The 26058-nt window shown below is 53.0% G+C and overlaps 1 protein-coding gene across 1 annotated transcript in view; it reads left to right on the top strand.

The window, feature by feature from the left end:
• The window catches only part of LOC139250220 (uncharacterized), a gene marked incomplete at its 5' end in the record, with an annotated part of 267845 nt that overhangs the window by 140975 nt on the left and 100812 nt on the right, over positions 1-26058 (top strand). The window contains 13 exons of the mRNA XM_070872713.1: positions 436-600; positions 5576-5728; positions 6229-6387; positions 7203-7391; positions 10384-10563; positions 11534-11692; positions 13329-13484; positions 14606-14755; positions 15311-15463; positions 16697-16849; positions 18224-18379; positions 19795-19947; positions 21349-21513. Coding sequence (XP_070728814.1) covers positions 436-600; positions 5576-5728; positions 6229-6387; positions 7203-7391; positions 10384-10563; positions 11534-11692; positions 13329-13484; positions 14606-14755; positions 15311-15463; positions 16697-16849; positions 18224-18379; positions 19795-19947; positions 21349-21513 — 2091 coding nt within the window. The remainder of the gene's footprint in view (positions 1-435; positions 601-5575; positions 5729-6228; positions 6388-7202; positions 7392-10383; positions 10564-11533; positions 11693-13328; positions 13485-14605; positions 14756-15310; positions 15464-16696; positions 16850-18223; positions 18380-19794; positions 19948-21348; positions 21514-26058) is intronic.

Below are 26058 nucleotides of genomic sequence, written 5' to 3'. Positions count from 1 at the left end.
TGGAAGGGGCACTAAACGCTGGGCCGTGCCCGTGACACCATCATCCCAGGACTGACCAAAAGAAGAACCGCTCCAGCTCTCGCTCCTCAAATAACAGACGGATGAAAAATGTACATCTGTGTCCATGATGGACCTCATCCCCTGTGTGTTGACGATTGCTGTGCGGACGGGGGCTTCGGGGGAGGGGGAGGATACAGAGGTTAATGTCCAGGGGAGGGGGGATTCAGTGGGGGTGGGGGGAGGGAACAGGAACCTTTAACTCCTTCCACATCCCCGTCCCCCACCCCTTGCCCGATTTCCCTCAGTCCCGTCCCATCGAGGAGTGACACGAGACTCTGAGCTTCATGTCCACAATCCGCCTCCCTCGGGGGGTTCTCGATACTCAGCCCGCTCGCCGAGGTTAATATCACCCTGTCGCCTTTATTTTCTCAACAGCAGAAAAGACAGACAGGAAATGTCCCGAGCCTTCTACGACTCAACACATGTGTGATAAGGCGGAGGTGGAGACATGCGAGTCGGACAGGGATTGCGGAGGCTGGAAGCAGTGCTGTGACGTCGGGGACTGTGGGAAACGATGTGTCTACACGTACCGCCTGACAAGTGAGTACAAATGGAGTATAAAAGCAGGGAAGTCTTGCTACAGTTATACAGGGTGTTGGTGAGGCCGCACCTGGAATACTGCGTACAGTTTTGGTTTCCATATTTTCGAAAGGATATATTTGCTTTGGAGGCAGTTCAGAGAAGGTTCACTCGGTTGATTCCGGAGATGAGGGGGTTGCGTATGAGGAAAGGTTGAGGAGGTTGGGCCTCTACTCATTGGAATTCAGAAGAATGAGAGGTGATCTTACATTCAAAAAGGAGTTAGATGAAGTCCTTACTACTAGGGAGATCAAAGGGTATGGCGAGAAAGCAGGAATGGGGTACTGAAATTGCATGTTCAGCCATGAACTCATTGAATGGCGGTGCAGGCTAGAACGGCCGAATGGCCTACTCCCGCACCTATTTTCTATCTTTCTATGAAACGTATAAGATTGTGAGGGGGCTCGACAAGGTGGATGCAGAGAGTATGTTTCCACTGATGGGGGAGATTAGAACTAGAGACATAATCTGAGAATAAGGGGCCGCCCATTTAAAACTGAGATGAGGAGGAATTTCTTCTCTCAGAGGGTTGTGAATCTGTGGAATTCGCTGCCTCAGAGAGCTGTGGAAGCTGAGTGATTCACTGGATTTAAAACAGAAATCGACAGTTTCCACTATCGAGTTTGGTTACCAGGATTACGCCATGTACAGACTGGAAGCCTACTTTGAACAGAAGAGAATATTCGCTTCACTCGCTGCTGATGGGAAACACTCAAACCTCGTACTTGAATTTTAATTGTTTGTTTTTGCCCGGAACTTTCCAAATTAAGAACAAACACAGGTTCATGAACCTCAATGTCACGTGATACAGCCGCGCGATCATGGGTCATGTTATGCCGGTGTCGCTGGGTTTCTACATGATTATTGAGATCTGGGTGGACTCAGGAGAGCCTGGATTTAAGTGCCCTCTTCATTAGCAATTCTGCAGGGGGAACCCCGGTAAGCGAGTGGGGTCACGTGCGGTAGCTGAGCAGAATCCGAGATAACCAGGTCTGCAGGGAACTGTCAGTCACACGTTTCAAGCTCTGCTTGATGGTTTGGACTGCCCGTTCCGCTTGACCATTAGATGCAGGCTTAAACAGCGCAGACGTGACGTGCTTGATGGCATTGCGGGTCATGAACTCGTTGAATTCTGAGCTGGTGAAACATGGTCCATTGTCACTAACAAGGTCGTTGGGCAAACCATGGGTGGCAAACATGGCCCGGAGGCTTTCAATGGTGGCAGTGGATATACATGACGACATTATTATACATGCAATCCATTTAGAGCAAGTGTCCACTGCTACTCGTAACATCTTTCCTGGAAAGGGGCCAGCGAAATCTACGTGGACCGTGGACCACGGTTTGGAGGGCCATGACCACAGACTCAGTGGGGCCTCCCTTGGTGCGTTGCTCAACTGTGAGCAAGTGCTACATTGGTGTACGCATGAATCCAATTCCGAGTCAATGCCGGGCCACCAAATGTGCGACCTGGTGACAGCCTTCATCATGACTATGCCTGGGTGGGTACTGTGAAGGTCGCGTAGAAACGTTTCCTTGCCTTTTTTTGGCAAAATTACATGATTCCCCCATTGGAGACAGTCCGAATGGATGGACATTTCATCCTTGCGTCGGTGGCACAGCTTAATTTCGTCTTGCATTTCCCCTGGAACCGCCGACCAGCTCCCATTGAGGGCGCAGCGTTTTACTAGTGATAGCACCGGGTCCAGGCTAGTCCAGGTCCTGATCTGACAAGTCGTGACGGGTGACCCCTCGCTCTCAAAAGCATCCATTACAAGAAGCAAGTCTGCGGGTTGCACCATTTCCACCCCGGTGGTGGGCAATGGTCGCCAACTGAGGGCATCCGCACAGTTCTCAGTGCCTGGTCTGTGGCGGATGACATAATCATACACAGATAACGTTAGTGCCCATCTTTGGATGCGGGACGAAGGTGTTAATACCTTTGCTTTCTGAGAACAACAAAATGAGCGGCTTGTGGTCAGTTTCGATCTCGAACCGGAGTCCAAATGGGTATTGGTGCATTTTCTTAACTCCGTATACGCATGCTAATGCTTCTTTCTCAACCACACTGTTGGCTCTTTCAGCCTTACATAAGCCTCTGGACGCATATGCAACCGGTTGCAGTTTGCCTGACCCATTGGCTTACTGTAACACACAACCAACCCCGTACGAAGATGCATCACAAGCTTAGTACTAAACATACAATACAAGTCATACAATACAAGTAACTTGTTAGAACGTAGCAGGTTTCTGGCCTTGTTAAAGGCTGTCTCTTGAGATATACCCCAAACCCAGTTGTCACCCTTACGTAGCAATAAATGCAGTGGTTCCAGCAAAGTGCTCAACCCCGGTAGAAAGTTCGGAAAATAGTTGAGGAGTCCCAGGAACGAACGCAGCTCCTTCACATTCTGTGGTATCGGTGCATCCCTGATGGCCTCTGTCTTGGAGTCCGTGGGTCTGATGCTGTCCGCCGCAATCCTTCTCCCCAGAAATTCGACCTCTGGCGCCAGGAAAACACACTTGGAGCGTTTCAGCCTGAGTCTCACTCTGTCCAGTCGCTTGAGAACCTCTTCAAGGTTGTGCAAGTGTGCAGTGTTGTTGCGGCCAATGAATACGATGTCGTCTTGAAACACCACGGTGCGCGGAACCGATTTCAGCAGACTCTCCATGTTCCTCTGGAAGATGGCCGCAGCCTAGCGAATCCCAGAGGGGCACCTGTGGTATATGAACAGTCCTTTGTGTGTGTTGAGGCACGCCAATTTTTTCAAAGGTTCAGCCAGCTCCTGTGTCATGTAAGCAGAGGTTAGATCCAGCTTGGTGAACAACTTCCCCCCTGCCAGCGTAGCGAACAGGTCATCCGCTTTGGGTAGTGGGTACTGGTCCTGTAACGAGACTCTTTTGATCATTACCTTGTAGTCTCCGCAGTTTCTGATCGTCCCGTCGTTTTGCAACACCGGAACAATTGGACTGGCCCACTCGTTGAACTCGACTGGCAATATGACCCCTTCTCGTTGAAGTCTGTCCAGCTCGATCTCGACTTTCTCTCGCATTATGTATGGAACCGCTTGGACCTTGTGATGCACGTGCATCAGGGACTAGATGGATCTGCATTTTGGCGCTTGTGAAGTTGCCGATGCCTGGCTCGAATAATGACGGGAATTTGTTTAGCACTTGGGCGCACGAGGCGTCATCCACCGAAGACAGTGACTTGATGTCGTCCCAGTTTCATCGGATCTTTCCTAGCCAGCTTCTGCCGATCAGAGTTGGGCCATCGCCTGGTACAATCCAAAGTGGTAAATCATGCACAGCTCCATCGTACAATACCTTCACTGCCGCACTGCTAATGACTGGTATGAGCTCTTTGGTGTAAGTGTGCAGCTTGGTGTGGATCAGACTTAGATTTGGCCTTTGTGCCTTGTTGACCGACAGTTTCTCAAAAGCCTTCTGGCTCATAATTGATTGACTCGCCCCCATGTCCAATTCCATAGAAACTGGACTGCCGTTTAATTTGATTTTTAACATTATCGGAGGGCTTTTGGTGGTGAAGGTGTATACCCCATACACTTCCTCTTCAGCCTCGGGTTGAGTTGCCTCTCTTACTCGTTCAGCGTGATCCACGCCGGATCGGTCATCTTCTGCCGACTCTGCCACGTGGTGAGTCGCAGCACGTCTGCACCTTCGCTGGAGGTGCCCCATTGTTCCACAGTCCTTGCACATGTCGTGCTTGAATCGGCATTGATGGGCTCTGTGATTACCCCGGCAACGCAAACATGGTGCTAATGGATTCGCATTCACGCCCCACAGCGGACTCTTGACTCACCCTAGGTCTGGCCTCTGCGAGCGTGTAGGCCCTGCCATGTACAGTTCTGCCTGCTGAAGGCGTTATTTTATGCACAGTACTTGCCGGTGAGTTTCGATGCTGTGAAGATATCTGTTTAGTGCTATAGTTCGTGGACATAAAAGCCTGGGCTACCGTGATGGCCTTGCTCAGATCTAGGGATTCGGCAGACAGCAGTTTGCGAAGAATGACCTCATGGCCGATTCCAAGCACGAAAAAGTCCCGCAACACTTCCCCCAAAAATGCAGCAAATACGCACAGTCCCGCAAGGAGTCGTAGGTCGGCGAAATAGCTCGCCACGTCCTGGCCCTCGGACCGATGGTGCGTGTAAAAGCGATACCTGGCCAAGATGCTCTCCTTCGGCTTGAGGTGTTCCCGAACCAGCGTGCACAACTCTTCATATATCTTGTCTGTTGGGTTTGTCAGTGTCAGCAGATTTTTGATGAAGCCATATATCGTGGACCCGCAAACAGTGAGGTGAATCGCCCTGCGCTTGACCGTGGTTTCTTCCTTTTCCAGCTCGTTGGCCACGAAGTACTGGTCAAGAAGCTCAACGATGGCTTCCCAATCATCACCCTCAAGAAATCTCTCAGGAATTCCAACAGCAGCCATAACCGCGTGAAAGTTCGTGATGTGTTACTCATCGCCAATTGTTATCTTCACATTATTCCACAAGACTGTATATCTGTAGCTCAAACTGTTGTGACCTTGGTCTCTTTATTGTAACTCCAGAGTGAGGAAGCAGCATGGTAGACTGCCTTTTATACCTGCTTGCTCAGGGTGTGCAAGTGACACTTGGGTCTCCCACAGGTGCACCCGCTGGTGGCAAGTCTTACACACATGACACTTTACTGTGTATCTAAACCCGTGCTATACCTGCCCTGGGAGTGTTTGATGGGACAGTGTAGAGGGAGCTTTACTCTGTATCTAACCCCCTATACCTGCCCTGGGAGTGTTTGATGGGACAGTGTAGAGGGAGCTTTACTCTGTATCTAACCCCCTGTACCCGTCCTGGGAGTGTTCGATGGGACAGTGTTGGGGTTTTACAAATTTTGCCTCCTCAGCCATTTAACTCATTTTAAATTCTGTTTTATTTAGTGAAACAAAAGAAATGCCCGGAACTTTCCAAAGTGACATTTCTGTGCAAGAAGAATTTCACCCAGTCTTGTGAGGACGATGATGATTGCACTGCCCATAAACAGTGCTGCGATATTGGGTGTGGCAAAAAATGTGTCTACTCGTTCACACAAGGTGAGGCAAGTCCGAGGGAGAGTCCGATAGGCCCCAGGCTCCATGGGTCAGAATCTGATAGGCCCCAGGGGTCAGTGTCTGATAGGCCCCAGGGGTCAGTGCTTGATAGGCCCCAGGGGTCAGGGTCTGATAGTCCCCAGGGGTCAGTGTCAGATTGGCCCCAGGGGTCAGGGTCTGTTAGACCCCAGGGGTCAGGGTCTGATTGGCCCCAGGGGTCAGGGTCTGATTGGCCCCAGGGGTCAGTGTCTGATTGGCCCCAGGGGTCAGGGTCTGATTGGCCCCAGGGGTTAGGGTCTGATAGGCCCCAGGGGTCAGGGACTAATAGTCCCCAGGGGTCAGGGACTGATAGTCCCCAGGGCTCAAGGTCTGACAGGCCCCAGGGGTCAGAGTTGGCCCGGCGGCGTTTCGGGGACATGCAAGGACTGAAGCCAGCGCGGGAATGCACGTCGGGAAGCCGCACCACTTGCCCGTCCTGTGACATCCAATTTTTGGCTTTGCAGGGGACAAACCCGGGAAGTGCTCTCCCGCCAGCAGGTTGAAATTTGTCTGCAATTCGACCATGGGGGAAGCGTGTGAGGGCGAGAGTCACTGCGGCAGGTGGCAGACGTGCTGCCCAACGCCCTGCGGGGCCCGGTGTGTCTTCAAGAGTTTCAGAGGAGGTGAGTATAACTGTCTGAGCTTTACTCTGTACCTAACCCCATGCTGTACCTGCCCTGTGAGTGTTTGATGGGACAGTGTAGAGGGAGCTTTACTCTGTATCTAATACGGTGCTGTACCTGCCCTGGGAGTGTTTGATGGGACAGTGTAGAGGGAGCTTTACTCTGTATCTAACCCCATGCTGTACCTGCCCTGGAATTGTTTCATGGGACTGTGCAGAAGGAGCTTTACTCTGTATCTAACCCCCTGTACCTGCTCTGGGAGTGTTTGTTGGGGACAGTGTAGAGGGAGCTTTACTCTGTATCTCACCCCGTGCTGTACCTGCCCTGGAATTGTTTGATGGGACAGTGTAGAAGGAGCTTTACTCTGTATCTAACCCCGTGCTGTACCTTCCCTGGGAGTGTTTGATGGGACAGTGCCGAGGGAGCTTTACTCTGTATCTAACCCATGCTGTACCTGCCCTGGGAGTGTTTGATGGGACAGTGCCGAGGGAGCTTTACTCTGTATCTAACCCATGCTGTACCTGCCCTGGGAGTGTTTTGATGGGACAGTACAGAGGGAGCTTTACTCTGTATCTAACCCCGTGCTGTACCTGCCCTGGGAGTGTTTGATGGGACAGTGCCGAGGGAGCTTTACTCTGTATCTAACCCATGCTGTACCTGCCTGGGAGTGTTTTGATGGGACAGTGTAGAGGGAGCTTTACTCTGTATCTAACCCCCTGGACCTGCCCTGGGAGTGTTTGATGGGACAGTGTAGAGGGAGCTTTACTCTGTATCTAACCCAAGCTGTGCTGTCTCGCTCTCTCTCTCGGGTGCAGAGGATGGCAGCTGTCCACGCCCGGATCTTCTGGCTCGTGTGTGTAACTCCACGTTCGGGAAGGTGTGTGAGGAAGATGGAGATTGCGACGGTTCCCAAACCTGCTGTGACGCTGGTTGTCAGAAGCGATGTGTCCCATCCTTCTTCGGAAAGTTCCATGGAGGGAGTTCCTCGTCTAAACCCTCGACAGGTCTGTTCAGGTCTCGGGATGGGCCTCTCTCTCTCTCTCTCTTCCTCTCACTCACTACATCTATCTCTTGCTCTTTCTCCCTCTCTGTCCAACTTTATCACTCTGTCTCTCCCTCTTTATCCCTCTCTGTCTCTCTCTATCACTTTCTCCATCTTGGCCTCTCTCTCTCTGTCTCGCTCTCCCTCTGACTTGCTCTCTGACTCTCTCTCTCCCTCTCACTCTCTCTCTCTCTCCCTCTCACTCATTGTATCTGTCTCTTGCTCTTTCTCCCTCTCTGTCCGACTTTCTCACTCTGTCTCTCCTTCTTTATCCCTCTCTGTATCTCTTTATCACTTTCTCCATCTCGGCTTCTCGCTCCCTGTCTCGCTCTCCCTCCGACTTGGTCTCTGACTCTCTCTCTCCCTTTCGCTCTCTCTCTCTCTCTCCCTCTCACTCATTGTATCTGTCTCTTGCTCTTTCTCCCTCTCTGTCCTACTTTCTCACTCTGTCTCTCCCTCTTTATCCCTCTCTGTCTCTCTTTATCACTTTCTCCATCTCGGCTTCTCGCTCCCTGTCTCGCTCTCCCTCCGACTTGGTCTCTGACTCTCTCTCTCTCTCTCCCTCTCACTCTCACTCATTGTATCTGTCTCTTGCTCTTTCTCCCTCTCTGTCCTACTTTCTCACTCTGTCTCTCCCTCTTTATCCCTCTCTGTCTCTCTCTATCACTTTCTCTATCTCGACCTCTCTCTCCCTGTCTCGCTCTCCCTCTGACTCGCTCTCTGACTCTCTTGCTCTCTCTCTCTCTCTCTCTCTGTCACTCTCTTTGGCTGTCTGTCTCTCCCTCTCTGTCTCTCACTCCTCTCTCTCTCTCCCTCTCTGTCTCTCTCCCTCTCTTTCTGTCTCTCACTCTAGTATGTCCTTACTATAAAGTACAAATGCACACGAGGCCCATACTAGAGAGAAGGTCACTCTGTGACCAGTAACCTTTATTCGCCAGCACTGAAGTGGAGAAGATGGGTGGAGCTTCCCTTTTTATACCTGAAAGTCCAGGTTAGGAGTGTCTCCCACAAGTTCACCACCTAGTGGTCAGTGTTCTCACGGTGTACAACTTAGGTCAGTTTATACATGGGTTACAATGACAGTTGAATACATGACATCACCTCCCCCCGCAAAGTCTTATTGAGATCACAGGTTCAGTCTCTCTGGTGGTTTACGCTCCCTTATAGAGCGCCTGAGTTGGGGCTCCGGTTGTTGGGCGCTGGCCTGAGTGTCTGCTGTTTGCGGTGCCTCAGGCCTGTCCGGACTGCCCACAGTGACTGGGCTCTTCTTCACTTGGTTCTTGTGTTCGGTCACCTGTGGTGGAGTAAACTCTACGTCGTGTTCTTTCTCTGCTTCTATGGGGTTGCTGAACCTCCTTTTTGTTTGATCCACGTGTCTGTGGCAGATTTGTCCATTGGTAAGTTTAACTACCAGAATCCTATTCCCCTCTTTGACAATCACATTGCCTGTGAGCCATTTGGGCCCTGCAGCATAGTTGAGGACAAAGACATAATACATCGCGCCCTCGCATTCCCGTCATGGTAGTCACATTGTGATCGGCGCCTGCTCTCAACAATTTCTTTCACGGTGGGGTGTATAAGGGATAACCTGGTTTTTAGCGTCCTTTTCAGAAGCAGCTCTGCGGGTGGAACCCCTGTGAGCGAGTGTGGTCGGGATCTATTGGCCAGCAGGCGGCGTGATAAGCGGCTTTGTAGGGAACCCCCTTGGATTCTGAGCATCCCCTGTTTGATTATCTGCACTGCTCGTTCCGTCTGGCCGTTTGAGGCCGCTTGAACGGTGCCGTTCTAACATGGTTGATACCATTTCCTGCCATGAAGTCCTGGAATTCAATGCTTGTAAAGCACGGGCCATTGTCGCTGACCAAGACATCCGGTAGACCATGGGCGGTGAACATTGCCCGTAGACTTTCTACCGTGGCAGAGGATGTGCTTGAATTGAGAATGTCACACTCGATCCATTTGGAGTAGGCGTCTACTACAACCAAAAACATTTTTCCCATGAAAGGACCTGCGTTGTCCACATGGATGCGTAACCATAGCTTGGCGGGCCAGGACCAGGGGCGAAGGGGGGCATCCCTGGGCGCATTGCCCAGCTGGGCACACGTGTTGCACCTACGAACACAAAGTTCCAAGTCTGCATCTATCCCTGGCCACCAAACGTGTGACCTGGCAATTGCCTTCATCATGACAATGTCCAGGTGCTCATTGTGGAGTTCTCGGATGAACGCCTCTTTGCACATCTGGGGCATGACTACTCGGTTTCCCCATAGTAGGCAATCGGCCTGAATCGAGAGTTCATCCTTGCGCCTGTGAAATTGTTTAAATGCCTCGGGGCATGCCCCGTATGTGGCTGCCCAGTCCCCATTCAGGACACATTTCTTGACTGAAGACAGTAGCGGGTCTCTATTTGTCCAGACTTTGATCTGACGGGCTGTCACGGGTGAGTCTTCGCTTTCAAAAGCTTCAACAGCCATGACCATCTCAACAGCATGCTCGGTTGCCCCCTCGGTGGTGGCAAGTGGGAGCCTGCTGAGTGCATCGGCGCAGTTTTCAGTGCCCGGTCTGTGCCGAATTGTATAGTCATAGGCGACTAACGTGAATGCCCACCTCTGTATGCGGGCCGACGCATTTGCATTTATGGCCTTGTTGTCGGCCAAAAGGGACGTTGGGGGTTTGTGATCTGTCTCCAGCTCAAATTTCCTGCCAAACAGGTACTGGTGCATTTTTTTTACTGCATATACACATGCAAACGTTCCCTCTCTTTCTCTGTCACTCTCTCTGTCTCTCCCTCTGTCTCTCCCTCTCTATCTCTCTCTCTCTCTCTCTCTCTCCCTCTTACTCTCTCCCACTCAGCAGTCTCTCTCTCTCTCTCTCTCTCTCTCTCTCTTCTTTGTCTCTCACTCTCTCTCTGTATTTCCTGTTACCACCCCTAACTCAAACCCTTGCTTTCGCAGAGTGGAATGCCAAGGAATGCCCTGCTGTGTCCAGACTGGAACGAGTGTGCGAAACGAATCGCAGCGAGTCCTGTGAGGAGGATGGGGATTGCGGGAAGTGGAAGCGGTGTTGCCAGACTTCCTGTGGCAGGAGATGTGTCCACTCCTTCATGGGGCAGGGCCAGACTGCGGCATTGGCAGGTAAAGCCACGTGGTCAGTCTGTCCAGCAAAGAACCCGACTGCCTCAGATCAAAGAAAAGCAGAACCACAGTCCCGGCAGCCTGGGACCGATAGGCCCCTTACCCCAGCAGCCTGGGACCGATAGGATCCTGCTCCCTGCAGCCTGGGACTGATAGGCCCCTGACCCCAGCAGCCTGGGACTGATAGGCCCCTGCTCCCAGCAGCCTGGGACTGATAGGTCCCTGACCCCAGCAGCCTGGGACTGATTGGCCCCTGCTCCCAGCAGCCTCACAGGTTGCCCAAACTAGGCCTTGTATCCCGTTGAGTAACTACTCTTTGGTGCTGACCAATATCTATCCTTCAATCAACATCACTAAAACAGATTATCTGGGTCATAATCACGTTGCTGTTAGTGGGAGCCTGCTGTGCGCAAATTGGCTGCCGCATTTCCCACATTACAACCGTGACTCCACTTCAATATGTACTTCATTGGCTGTAAAGCGGTTTGGGACGTCCAAGGTGACCTATTTTTATTTTCTATGGTAACAGATTCTGAGGACTGAATGGGCCTCCTGTTCCTGTGTTACAGGCTCGAGGGGCCGAATGGGCCTCCTGTTCCTGTGTAACAGGCCCGACGGGCTGAATGGGCCGCCTGTTCCTGTGTAACAGGTCCGAGGGGCTGAATGGACCTCCTCCTGTTCCTGTGTAACAGGCTCGAAGTGCCGAATGGGCCTCCTCCTATTCCTGTGTAAAAGATCAAGAGGCTGAATGGATCTCCTCCTGTTCCTGTGTAACAGGCCCGAGGGGCTGAATGGGCCTCCTGTTCCTGTGTAACCGGCCCGAGGGGCTGAATAGGCCTCCTGTTCATGTGTAACAGGCCGAGGGGCTGAATAGGCCTCCTGTTCCTCAGTTGCTCAGCACGCCAGAGACGCCCCGGTGCTGCAATCCTCAATCCCACCCATTCCCAGCTCTTGCCTGTCCTTTCTCCAGATCAGACTGCCGGTAACTGCCCTGCCCCGCAGCGACTCTCCTTCATGTGCGAACTGAAGTTCGGGGAGGTGTGCGATGACGACGACGACTGCTACGCCTGGCAGACCTGCTGTAACACCAGCTGTGGCAACCGATGTGTCCACTCGTTCTCCGGCAAGGGTAAGCTAACCGATCGGGTCTTTGCCCCCCTCCCCCGGCCCCCAAACACCTGGTGATGGAGGGCGGAGAGGGGGAACTGGGGGTGGGGGAACGAGCTCCAGATTACAGGCATCAAACCCAACTGTGTGTATCCCTGTCCGCTTCGGGAACTGTGACCCTCCACCCTGTGGCTCCCGAAGGTCAAATCCCAGACTCTGAGGAGATAGAGGGGCACCTGTCTGTCTGATATAAGAACCGAAGAATGTAAGAATTAGAGCAGGGCTCGGCCATTCGGCCACACCAGCCTTCTCCGCCATTGCATAAGATCATGGCCGATTTTCTACCGCAAGTCCACTTTCCCGCTCTGTCCCCATATCCCTCGATTCACATTGTGTCCAAGAATCGAGTGATCTGCTTCTTGAATATACTCAATGACTGAGCCTACACAGCCCTCTAGGGTCGAGAATTCCAAAGGTTCACCACTCTTTGAGTGAAGAAATTTATCCTCAGTCCTAAATGGCCGACCCCTTATCCTGAGACTGTGTGACTCCTGGTTCTACACTCTCCAGGGTGAAACATTATCCCTGCATCTACCCTGTCAATCCCCTCTCAGAAATGTATACGTTTCAATAACCTCTCATTCTCCGAAACCCCAGAAGAGTATAGGCCCAATCTACTCAATCCCTCTTCATCAGGAAATCCAGTGGAATCTTGGCCTTTATTGCAAAGGGGATGGGCCATAAAAACAGGGAAGTCTTGCTACAGTTATACAGGGTATTGGTGAGGCCACACCTGGAGTACTGCGCACAGTTTAGTTTTCCATATTTACGAAAGGATATACTTGCTTTGGAGGCAGTTCAGAGAAGGTTCACTCGGTTGATTCCATAGATGAGGGGTTTGACTTATGAGGAAAGGTTGAGTAGGTTGGGCCTCTACTGATTGGAATTCAGAAGAATGAGAGGTGATCTTACCGAAACATATAAGATTATGATGGGGCTTGACAAGGTGGATGCAGAGAGGATGTTTCCACTGCTGGGGGAGACTAGAACTAGGGGTCATAATCTTAGAATAAGGGGCCGCCCATTTAAAACTGAGATGAGGAGGAATTTCTTCTCTCAGAGAGTTGTAAATCTGTGGGATTCGCTGCCTCAGAGAGCTATGGAAGTTGGGACATTGAATAAATTTAAGACAGAGAGAGACAGTTTCTTAACCGATAAGGGGATAAGGGGACGGGCAGGGAAGTGGAGCTGTGTCCATGATCGGATCAGCCATGATCGTATTAAATTGAGCAGCAGGCTCGAGAGGCCGTATGGCCTACTCCTGCACCTATTTCTTATGTTCTTATAGGACAACCCTCTCACCCCAGGAATCGGTCTAGTGAACCTCCGTGGCCTCCAGTCCAAGGTAGGTTTACAGGGAAGGGGACCAAACTGACGGAGGAACTGGGTGGGAGCACGGTGTCCTCTCGTCCACTGGGCACCTGGAGTCAAATCCCAGGGCCAGAAGAGATGGAGGCCCCTCTCTCTCTTTGACGGGGTCAGTGGGGCAGGCACTGTCGACACGCCCAAGCCCTCCGGTGCCCACCTCTAGCCCCAGCTCGGTCAGGGAGTGATCAATCGATGGCGAGCAGCACTGACCGATCATGTTCTTTCCACAGGGCGTGAACGGAGATGCCCGGAACCTTCCAGAATGACCCACATCTGTACGATGAGCTTCAACACCCAGTGCAACAACGACAGCAGCTGTGAGGGTTGGCAGACTTGTTGCGACGCTAGTTGTGGAAACAGATGTGTCCCTAAGTTCCTCACCAGAGGTAAGAGTTTACTCCGTATCTAACCTGTGCTGTACCTGCTCTGGGAGTGTGTGATGGGACAGTGTCGAGGAAGCTTTACTCTGTATCTAACCTGAGCTGTACCTGCCCAGGGAGTGTGTAATGGGACAGTGTCGAGGGAGCTTTACTCTGTATCTAACCTGTGCTGTACCTGCCCTGGGAGTGTGTGATGGGACAGTGTAGAGGGAGCTTTACTCTGTATCTAACCTGTGCTGTACCTGCCCTGGGAGTGTTTGATGGGACAGTGCAGAGGGAGCTTTACTCTATATCTAACCTGTGCTGTACCTGCCCAGGGAGTGTGTGATGGGACAGTGTCGAGGAAGCTTTACTCTGTATCTAACCTGAGCTGTACCTGCCCTGGGAGTGTTTGATGGGACAGTGCAGAGGGAGCTTTACTCTATATCTAACCCCCTGTACCTGCCCTGGAAGTGTTTGATGGGTCAGTGTAGTGGGAGCTTTACTCTGTATCTAACCCCGTGCTGTACCTGCCCTGCGAGTGTTTGATGGGACAGTGTAGAGGGACCTTTACTCTGCATCTGACCCCCTGTACCTGCCCTGGGAGTGTTTGATGGTACAGTGTAGAGGGAGCTTTACTCTGTATCTAACCCTGTGCTGTACCTGCTCTGGGAGTGTTTGATGGTACAGTGCAGAGGGAGCTTTACTCTGAATCGAACCCCCTGTACCTGCCCTGGGAGTGTTTGATGGTACAGTGTAGAGGGAGCTTTACTCTGTATCTAACCCTGTGCTGTACCTGCTCTGGGAGTGTTTGATGGGACAGTGTAGAGGGAGCTTTTCTCTGTATCTAACCCTGTGCTGTACCTGCTCTGGGAGTGTTTGATGGTACAGTGTAGAGGGAGCTTTACTCTGTATCTAATCCCGTGCTGTACCTGCCCTGGGAGTGTTTGATGGTACAGTGTAGAGGGAGCTTTACTCTGTATCTAACCCTGTGCTGCACCTGCCCTGAGAGTGTTTGATGGGACAGTGTAGAGGGAGCTTTAGTCTGTATCTAACCCCCTGTACGTGCCCTGGGAGTGTTTGATGGGACAGTGAGGTGGACACTGGCCCTGCTTCTCTCTATCTCACTACCACCTTGTATCTTGCAGCGACCCAGTGCCCAGCCTCCAGCCGATTGGACTCCTTCTGCGAGATGAGGCTGGGAGCCATGTGTGAGAGTGATGCTGACTGCCTGGCCTGGTCCTCGTGCTGTGACGCCGACTGTGGAAAGAGATGTGTTCCCCGCTTCTTCATGGCCAGTGAGTGTTTCCAAGGGTCTGTGATGATCGGACTCCATCTCCTGGACCCTTGAACTAGGCTCGGGATGGAGCCTGGACCTTTCCTGCTCTGTGTATGTGTGTGTGGGGGGCTCAGTCCCACACCGGGTGTGAGAGATCAGGCTAACTCAGCACTAGGCCCGGGATGGAGCCTGGGCCAAGCTGCCTCGCCATTGATCCCCGATTACATGGATCCTTCTTAATCCTCGATTAGGGGGCTACCGAGGGAGTCCCTCGATTAGGGGGTACCGAGGGACTCCCCACGTTCGGGGCATACCGAGCGAGTCCCTCGATTCTGGAGACCCTCGATTCGGGGCATACCGAGCGAGTCCCTCGATTAGGTGGTCCGGAAGAATTAGGGGGGCCCGAGGGACACTCTCGATTAGGGCTGTCCCAAAAGATTAGGGTGGGTCCAGAGGCAGACCCTGCATTACGGCGGTCCGGAAGGATTAGGGAGGGTCCCGAGGAAGACCCTCTCCATCAGCCGGAGCTGGAAGGTTCTCGGTTCCTGACTGACCCCTGATTTCTGTGTTCCAGAGGACGACACCTGTCCAGCCCCCTACCGGCTCGCTCCGATGTGTGACCTGAAGCTCGGGGACCAGTGCAGCGGGGACAACGATTGTGACAGTTGGCAGACCTGCTGTGACACCAAATGCGGAAAAATCTGTGTCGCCAGTTTCACAGACATGGGTAAGGAGCGAAACGGCTGGACTGGGCAACGGGCGAGGGGGATGGAGAGCTCAGACGGTTTCTCGGCTTGACGACACAGCCGAATGACAACCCCTCCAACAGTGCAACGCTCCCTCAGTACTGCCCCTCCAACAGTGCAACGCTCCCTCAGTACTGCCCCTCCAACAGTGCAATGCTCCCTCAGTACTGCCACTCCAACAGTGCAACGCTGCCTCAGTACTGCCCCTCCGACAGTGCAACGCTCCCTCAGTACTGCCACTCCCAACAGTGCAACGCTCCCTCAGTACTGCCACTCCCAACAGTGCAACGCTCCCTCAGTACTGCTACTCCGACAGTGCAACGCTCGCTCAGTACTGCCACTCCCAACAGTGCAACGCTCCCTCAGTACTGCCACTCCCAACAGTGCAACGCTCCCTCAGTACTGCCACTCCCAACAGTGCGACCCCCCCTCAGTACTGCCACTCCGACAGTGCAGTGCGGTGCTCCCTCAGTACTCCCCCTCCGACCGTGCGCCCCCCCCTCAGTACTGCCCCTCCGACAGTGCAACGCTCCCTCAGTACTGCCCGTCCGACAGTGCAGTGCACCCCCCCCTCAGTACTGCCACTCCGACAGTGCAGTGCGGTGCTCCCTCAGTACTCCCCCTCCTACAGCGCAGTACAGCGCTCCCTCAGTACTGCCCTTCCGACAGCGCAGTGCGGCGCTCCCTCAGTACTGCCCTTCCGACAGCGCAGTGCGGCGCTCCCTCAGTACTGCACCTCCGACAGTGCAGCGCTCCCTCAGTACTGACCCTCCGACAGTGTGGCACCCCCCTCAGTACTGCCCCTCCGACAGTGCAGCGCTCCCTCAGTACTGCCCCTCCGACAGTGCGCCGCTCCCTCAGTACCGCCCCTCCGACAGTGCAGTTCTCCCTCAGTACTGCCCCTCCGACAGTGCAGGGCGGTGCTCCCTCAGTACTGCCCCTCCGACAGTGCGGCGCCCCCTCAGTACCGCCCCCTCCGACAGTGCGACTCTCCCTCAGTTCCACCCCTCCGACAGCGCAGTGCAGTTCTCTTCAGTACTGCCCCTCCGACAACGCAGTACAGCGCTCCCTAAGTACTGCCCCTCTTGTCAGCGCAGTATGGCGGTCCCTCAGTACTGCCCCTCCGACAGCGTTGTCTGTACTGCCCCTCCGACACTAACCTGTTTTGTGCTGTGTAACCCCCACCTCCTGTAAAATACAACTTCCTCTTGCAGATGAAGAAGACGAATGCCCCGATTCATACCGGGCGAGGCATATCTGCGCCAGGAACTCGAGCCAGGTTTGCCGCAGTGATGAGGAATGTTCGTCGTGGAAGCAGTGCTGCGACGTCGGTTGTGGGAAGCGATGTGTTTACTCCTCCTGGCACAGTAAGGGCGGCCCCATAATACACAGCTCGCACCATCGCCACACTCCCAACGCTCGACAGCAGTGTGGACTCTGCCTGACAAGGCTAGACCCCAGGCTGTGGTACTCTGTGTCTGATAGACCCCAGGTTGTGGTACCCTGTGTCTGAAAAGCCCCAGGCTGTGGTACCTTGTGTCTGATAGGCCCCAGGCTGTGGTACCTTGTGTCTGATAGGCCCCAGGCTGTGGTACCTTGTGTCTGATAGGCCCCAGGCTGTGGGACCCTGTGTCTGATAGGCCCCAGGCTGTGGGACCATGTTTCTGATAGGCCCCAGGCTGTGGTACCTTGTATCTGATAGTCCCCAGGCTGTGGTACCTTGTGTCTGATAGTCCCCAGGCCCCTGTGTCTGATAGTCCCCAGGCCCCTGTGTCTGATAGGCCCCAGGCCCCTGTGTCTTATAGGCCCCAGGCCCCTGTATCTGATAGGCCTCAGGCCCCTGTGTCTGACTGTCCCCAGGCCCCTGTGTCTGATAGTCCCCAGGCCCCTGTGTCTGATAGTCCCCAGGCCCCTGTGTCTGATAGTCCCCAGGCCCCTGTGTCTGATAGTCCCCAGGCCCCTGTGGCTGATAGTCCCCAGGCCCCTGTGTCTGATAGTCCCCAGGCCCCTGTGTCTGATAGTCCCCAGGCCCCTGTGTCTGATAGTCCCCAGGCCCCTGTGTCTGATAGTCCCCAGGCCCCTGTGTCTGATAGTCCCCAGGCCCCTGTGTCTGATAGTCCCCAGGCCCCTGTGTCTGATAGTCCCCAGGCCCCTGTGTCTGATAGTCCCCGGTTCCTGGATCTGATAGGCCCCGGGTCCCTGGATCTGATAGGCCCCAGGCCCCTGTGTCTGATAGTCCCCAGGCTGATAGAGTGGATAGGAATGACCTATTTCTCTTAGCAGAGATGTCAATAACCAGGATGCATCGATTTAAAGTAATTGGTCGAAAGTTTGGAGGGGAGTTGAGGTCAATTTCTTTCACCCTGAGGGTGGGGGGGGTCTGGGGCGGAACTCACTGCCTGAAAGCGTGGTAGAGGCAGAAACCCTCACACATAGCTTTTTGTCGACCGGCACAGACATGACGGGCCAACTGACCTCCTCCTGTGACATAATTCTACCATAACTGAAGTCCCTCGTGGCCGGTTCCTGTCTGGTAAATCCCCTCCGCACCCTCTCCAAGGCCTTCACATCCTTCCCAAAGTTAGCGGTGCCCAGAATTGGACACCATTCTCCAGCTGTGGCCCAAGCAGTGGGTTTATAACACTTTGGACAATAACTCCCTTGCGTTTGTACTCTCGGGCTGTTTCTCAAGCCCAGCGTCCCTTGTGCTTTAACCATCTCTGGGTGTCTTCCTTTACAAGGCAAAAGACGACAGTGCCCCAGCATCAGCTCACTGAGCAAGGTTTGCACCATGAAACTGGGGGACGAGTGTGAGGGAGACGGGGACTGCGACCGTTGGCAGAGGTGCTGCAACGCCGGCTGTGGCAAACGCTGTGTCTTCAAATTCTTCAAAGGAGGTGAGGAGACCCACGGTTTGGGGGGTGAGGAGACCCACAGTTTGGGGGAGGGGGGGAGGTGAGGAGTCCCACAGTTTGGGGGGTGTGAGGTGAACTACAGTTTGGGAGAGGGGGGGAGGTGAGGAGACCCACAGTTTGGGGGGGTGAGGAGACCCACAGTTTGGGGTGTGAGGAGTCCCACAGTTTGGGGGGTGAGGAGACCCACAGTTTGGGGGCTGAGGAGACCCACAGTTTTGGGGTTGAGGAGACCCACAGTTTGGGGGGTGAGGAGACCCACAGTTTGGTGGGTGAGGAGACCCACAGTTTGGGGGGTGAGGAGACCCACAATTTTGGAGGTGAGGAGACCCACAGTTTGGGGGGTGAGGATTGGTTAATGGGGCAGTGTAGAGGGAGCTTTACTCTGTATCTAACCCCGTGCTGTACCTGCCCTGGGAGTGTTTGATGGGACAGTGTAGAGGGAGCTTTACTCTGTATCTAACCCCCTGTACCTGCCCTGGGAGCGTTTGATGGGACAGTGTCGAGGGAGCTTTACTCTGTATCTAACCCCGTGCTGTACCTGCCCTGGGAGTGTTTGATGGGACAGTGTCGAGGGAGCTTTACTCTGTATCTAACCCCGTGCTGTACCTGCCCTGGGAGTGTTTGATGGGACAGTGTAGAGGGAGCTTTACTCTGTATCTAACCCCCTGTACGTGCCCTGGGAGTGTTTGATGGGACAGTGTAGAGGGAGCTTTACTCTGTATCTAACCCCCTGTACCTGCCCTGGGAGTGTTTGATGGGACAGTGTAGAGGGAGCTTTACTCTGTACCTAACCCCGTGCTGTACCTGCCCTGGGAGTGTTTGATGGGACAGTGTAGAGGGAGCTTTACTCTGTATCTAACCCCCTGTACCTGCCCTGGGAGTGTTTGATGGGACAGTGTCGAGGGAGCTTTACTCTGTATCTAACCCCGTGCTGTACCTGCCCTGGGAGTGTTTGATGGGACAGTGTAGAGGGAGCTTTACTCTGCATCTAAACCCCTGTACCTGCCCTGGGAGTGTTTGATGGGACAGTGTAGAGGGAGCTTTACTCTGTATCTAACCCCCTGTACCTGCCCTGGGAGTGTTTGATGGGACAGTGTAGAGGGAGCTTTACTCTGTATCTAACCCCGTGCTGTACCTGCCCAGGGAGTGTGTGATGGGACAGTGTAGAGGGAGCTTTACTCTGTATCTAACCCCCTGTACCTGCCCTGGGAGTGTTTGATGGGACAGTGTAGAGGGAGCTTTACTCTGTATCTAACCCCCTGTACCTGCCCTGGGAGTGTTTGATGGGACAGTGTAGAGTGAACTTCAGTCTGTATCTAACCCGCCTCACCCACAGACGTGGATGTTGATAACCGTGGAGACCATAAAACCAATCTGGGTTGCGGTTTACCTTACAGAGAACAGCAGCTGCCCCTCTCCCAGCCGCCTGGGTCCCATGTGTGATGTCAACTACGGGAAGGAGTGCGTGGACGACGACGATTGCGATCTGTGGTTGACTTGCTGCGACGCTGGCTGTGGGAAAAGATGCGTCCATCGAGCTTCCCGACTCGGTAAGAGGGACGGTCCTTCCTGGGAATCAGCAAATACCCTCTGGGGCAGTAACAATGTCCAGTTCTGGGGCCACACCTCGGGAAGGATCATTTAGCCTTGGAGGGGGTGCAGCGCAGATTGACCCCAGTAGTACCGGGGTGGGCTAATAGGGCTAAAGGTGGAGGGTCCACCATTGCTGGCTGAGCCTTCAGGTGCCCAGGGTCCGAAGCACTGCACTTCCCTCCCTGTTCACTTCAATTCATAACTCCCCAGATAATGAAGCAGTCCGTGCCCGAGTGCAGCAAGTCCGGGACGGCATTCAGTCTCGGGCTGGTCAGTGGCAAGTAGCATTAGTGCCACACAGGTGTCAGGCAATGACTATCTCCCAAGTGAGAGTCTTAACCACCTCCACGTGACATTCAACAGCATTAACATCGACATATCCCCCCACCATCAACATCTGTGGGGTCACCATTGACCAGAAACTAAACTGGTTCAGCTACATAAATACCGTGGCCACAAGAACAGGTCAGAGGCTGGGTATTCTGCGGCCAGTGTCTCACCTCCTGACTCCCCAAAGCCTTTCCACCGTCGACAAGACACAAGTCAGGAGGGATATTCCTGATGGAATACTTCCCACATGCCTGGATGAGTTGCAGCTCCCAACAACACTCGAGGAGCTCGACACCATCCAGGACAAAGCAGCCCGCTTGATCGGCACGCTAGCCACTGCCTCCAACACTCCCTCCCTCCACCTCCGGCACACCATGGCTGCAGTGTGTACCATCTACAAGACGCACTGCAGCAACTGGCCACGGCTTCTTCGGCAGCACCTCCCAAACCCGCCACCTCTACCCGCCTCGAAGGACAAGGACTGCAGGTGCATGGGAACACCACCACCTCCAAATACTGTGTGAGAAGCTGCATCTCACGGGCCTGCAGCGGTTGAAGAAGGCGTCTCACCAGCACCTTCTCCAGGGCCATTCTGGAAGGGGCACTAAACGCTGGGCCGTGCCCGTGACACCATCATCCCAGGACTGACCAAAAGAAGAACCGCTCCAGCTCTCGCTCCTCAAATAACAGACGGATGAAAAATGTACATCTGTGTCCATGATGGACCTCATCCCCTGTGTGTTGACGATTGCTGTGCGGACGGGGGCTTCGGGGGAGGGGGAGGATACAGAGGTTAATGTCCAGGGGAGGGGGGATTCAGTGGGGGTGGGGGGAGGGAACAGGAACCTTTAACTCCTTCCACATCCCCGTCCCCCACCCCTTGCCCGATTTCCCTCAGTCCCGTCCCATCGAGGAGTGACACGAGACTCTGAGCTTCATGTCCACAATCCGCCTCCCTCGGGGGGTTCTCGATACTCAGCCCGCTCGCCGAGGTTAATATCACCCTGTCGCCTTTATTTTCTCAACAGCAGAAAAGACAGACAGGAAATGTCCCGAGCCTTCTACGACTCAACACATGTGTGATAAGGCGGAGGTGGAGACATGCGAGTCGGACAGGGATTGCGGAGGCTGGAAGCAGTGCTGTGACGTCGGGGACTGTGGGAAACGATGTGTCTACACGTACCGCCTGACAAGTGAGTACAAATGGAGTATAAAAGCAGGGAAGTCTTGCTACAGTTATACAGGGTGTTGGTGAGGCCGCACCTGGAATACTGCGTACAGTTTTGGTTTCCATATTTTCGAAAGGATATATTTGCTTTGGAGGCAGTTCAGAGAAGGTTCACTCGGTTGATTCCGGAGATGAGGGGGTTGCGTATGAGGAAAGGTTGAGGAGGTTGGGCCTCTACTCATTGGAATTCAGAAGAATGAGAGGTGATCTTACATTCAAAAAGGAGTTAGATGAAGTCCTTACTACTAGGGAGATCAAAGGGTATGGCGAGAAAGCAGGAATGGGGTACTGAAATTGCATGTTCAGCCATGAACTCATTGAATGGCGGTGCAGGCTAGAACGGCCGAATGGCCTACTCCCGCACCTATTTTCTATCTTTCTATGAAACGTATAAGATTGTGAGGGGGCTCGACAAGGTGGATGCAGAGAGTATGTTTCCACTGATGGGGGAGATTAGAACTCGAGACATAATCTGAGAATAAGGGGCCGCCCATTTAAAACTGAGATGAGGAGGAATTTCTTCTCTCAGAGGGTTGTGAATCTGTGGAATTCGCTGCCTCAGAGAGCTGTGGAAGCTGAGTGATTCACTGGATTTAAAACAGAAATCGACAGTTTCCACTATCGAGTTTGGTTACCAGGATTACGCCATGTACAGACTGGAAGCCTACTTTGAACAGAAGAGAATATTCGCTTCACTCGCTGCTGATGGGAAACACTCAAACCTCGTACTTGAATTTTAATTGTTTGTTTTTGCCCGGAACTTTCCAAATTAAGAACAAACACAGGTTCATGAACCTCAATGTCACGTGATACAGCCGCGCGATCATGGGTCATGTTATGCCGGTGTCGCTGGGTTTCTACATGATTATTGAGATCTGGGTGGACTCAGGAGAGCCTGGATTTAAGTGCCCTCTTCATTAGCAATTCTGCAGGGGGAACCCCGGTAAGCGAGTGGGGTCACGTGCGGTAGCTGAGCAGAATCCGAGATAACCAGGTCTGCAGGGAACTGTCAGTCACACGTTTCAAGCTCTGCTTGATGGTTTGGACTGCCCGTTCCGCTTGACCATTAGATGCAGGCTTAAACAGCGCAGACGTGACGTGCTTGATGGCATTGCGGGTCATGAACTCGTTGAATTCTGAGCTGGTGAAACATGGTCCATTGTCACTAACAAGGTCGTTGGGCAAACCATGGGTGGCAAACATGGCCCGGAGGCTTTCAATGGTGGCAGTGGATATACATGACGACATTATTATACATGCAATCCATTTAGAGCAAGTGTCCACTGCTACTCGTAACATCTTTCCTGGAAAGGGGCCAGCGAAATCTACGTGGACCGTGGACCACGGTTTGGAGGGCCATGACCACAGACTCAGTGGGGCCTCCCTTGGTGCGTTGCTCAACTGTGAGCAAGTGCTACATTGGTGTACGCATGAATCCAATTCCGAGTCAATGCCGGGCCACCAAATGTGCGACCTGGCGACAGCCTTCATCATGACTATGCCTGGGTGGGTACTGTGAAGGTCGCGTAGAAACGTTTCCTTGCCTTTTTTTGGCAAAATTACATGATTCCCCCATTGGAGACAGTCCGAATGGATGGACATTTCATCCTTGCGTCGGTGGCACAGCTTAATTTCGTCTTGCATTTCCCCTGGAACCGCCGACCAGCTCCCATTGAGGGCGCAGCGTTTTACTAGTGATAGCACCGGGTCCAGGCTAGTCCAGGTCCTGATCTGACAAGTCGTGACGGGTGACCCCTCGCTCTCAAAAGCATCCATTACAAGAAGCAAGTCTGCGGGTTGCACCATTTCCACCCCGGTGGTGGGCAATGGTCGCCAACTGAGGGCATCCGCACAGTTCTCAGTGCCTGGTCTGTGGCGGATGACATAATCATACACAGATAACGTTAGTGCCCATCTTTGGATGCGGGACGAAGGTGTTAATACCTTTGCTTTCTGAGAACAACAAAATGAGCGGCTTGTGGTCAGTTTCGATCTCGAACCGGAGTCCAAATGGGTATTGGTGCATTTTCTTAACTCCGTATACGCATGCTAATGCTTCTTTCTCAACCACACTGTTGGCTCTTTCAGCCTTACATAAGCCTCTGGACGCATATGCAACCGGTTGCAGTTTGCCTGACCCATTGGCTTACTGTAACACACAACCAACCCCGTACGAAGATGCATCACAAGCTTAGTACTAAACATACAATACAAGTCATACAATACAAGTAACTTGTTAGAACGTAGCAGGTTTCTGGCCTTGTTAAAGGCTGTCTCTTGAGATATACCCCAAACCCAGTTGTCACCCTTACGTAGCAATAAATGCAGTGGTTCCAGCAAAGTGCTCAACCCCGGTAGAAAGTTCGGAAAATAGTTGAGGAGTCCCAGGAACGAACGCAGCTCCTTCACATTCTGTGGTATCGGTGCATCCCTGATGGCCTCTGTCTTGGAGTCCGTGGGTCTGATGCTGTCCGCCGCAATCCTTCTCCCCAGAAATTCGACCTCTGGCGCCAGGAAAACACACTTGGAGCGTTTCAGCCTGAGTCTCACTCTGTCCAGTCGCTTGAGAACCTCTTCAAGGTTGTGCAAGTGTGCAGTGTTGTTGCGGCCAATGAATACGATGTCGTCTTGAAACACCACGGTGCGCGGAACCGATTTCAGCAGACTCTCCATGTTCGTCTGGAAGATGGCCGCAGCCTAGCGAATCCCAGAGGGGCACCTGTGGTATATGAACAGTCCTTTGTGTGTGTTGAGGCACGCCAATTTTTTCAAAGGTTCAGCCAGCTCCTGTGTCATGTAAGCAGAGGTTAGATCCAGCTTGGTGAACAACTTCCCCCCTGCCAGCGTAGCGAACAGGTCATCCGCTTTGGGTAGTGGGTACTGGTCCTGTAACGAGACTCTTTTGATCATTACCTTGTAGTCTCCGCAGTTTCTGATCGTCCCGTCGTTTTGCAACACCGGAACAATTGGACTGGCCCACTCGTTGAACTCGACTGGCAATATGACCCCTTCTCGTTGAAGTCTGTCCAGCTCGATCTCGACTTTCTCTCGCATTATGTATGGAACCGCTTGGACCTTGTGATGCACGTGCATCAGGGACTAGATGGATCTGCATTTTGGCGCTTGTGAAGTTGCCGATGCCTGGCTCGAATAATGACGGGAATTTGTTTAGCACTTGGGCGCACGAGGCGTCATCCACCGAAGACAGTGACTTGATGTCGTCCCAGTTTCATCGGATCTTTCCTAGCCAGCTTCTGCCGATCAGAGTTGGGCCATCGCCTGGTACAATCCAAAGTGGTAAATCATGCACAGCTCCATCGTACAATACCTTCACTGCCGCACTGCTAATGACTGGTATGAGCTCTTTGGTGTAAGTGTGCAGCTTGGTGTGGATCAGACTTAGATTTGGCCTTTGTGCCTTGTTGACCGACAGTTTCTCAAAAGCCTTCTGGCTCATAATTGATTGACTCGCCCCCATGTCCAATTCCATAGAAACTGGACTGCCGTTTAATTTGATTTTTAACATTATCGGAGGGCTTTTGGTGGTGAAGGTGTATACCCCATACACTTCCTCTTCAGCCTCGGGTTGAGTTGCCTCTCTTACTCGTTCAGCGTGATCCACGCCGGATCGGTCATCTTCTGCCGACTCTGCCACGTGGTGAGTCGCAGCACGTCTGCACCTTCGCTGGAGGTGCCCCATTGTTCCACAGTCCTTGCACATGTCGTGCTTGAATCGGCATTGATGGGCTCTGTGATTACCCCGGCAACGCAAACATGGTGCTAATGGATTCGCATTCACGCCCCACAGCGGACTCTTGACTCACCCTAGGTCTGGCCTCTGCGAGCGTGTAGGCCCTGCCATGTACAGTTCTGCCTGCTGAAGGCGTTATTTTATGCACAGTACTTGCCGGTGAGTTTCGATGCTGTGAAGATATCTGTTTAGTGCTATAGTTCGTGGACATAAAAGCCTGGGCTACCGTGATGGCCTTGCTCAGATCTAGGGATTCGGCAGACAGCAGTTTGCGAAGAATGACCTCATGGCCGATTCCAAGCACGAAAAAGTCCCGCAACACTTCCCCCAAAAATGCAGCAAATACGCACAGTCCCGCAAGGAGTCGTAGGTCGGCGAAATAGCTCGCCACGTCCTGGCCCTCGGACCGATGGTGCGTGTAAAAGCGATACCTGGCCAAGATGCTCTCCTTCGGCTTGAGGTGTTCCCGAACCAGCGTGCACAACTCTTCATATATCTTGTCTGTTGGGTTTGTCAGTGTCAGCAGATTTTTGATGAAGCCATATATCGTGGACCCGCAAACAGTGAGGTGAATCGCCCTGCGCTTGACCGTGGTTTCTTCCTTTTCCAGCTCGTTGGCCACGAAGTACTGGTCAAGAAGCTCAACGATGGCTTCCCAATCATCACCCTCAAGAAATCTCTCAGGAATTCCAACAGCAGCCATAACCGCGTGAAAGTTCGTGATGTGTTACTCATCGCCAATTGTTATCTTCACATTAT

The sequence above is a fragment of the Pristiophorus japonicus genome, unplaced genomic scaffold, assembly GCF_044704955.1.
Source record: "Pristiophorus japonicus isolate sPriJap1 unplaced genomic scaffold, sPriJap1.hap1 HAP1_SCAFFOLD_351, whole genome shotgun sequence".
Taxonomy (NCBI): domain Eukaryota; kingdom Metazoa; phylum Chordata; class Chondrichthyes; family Pristiophoridae; genus Pristiophorus; species Pristiophorus japonicus.
This window is presented reverse-complemented; position numbering and strand designations above follow the sequence as displayed.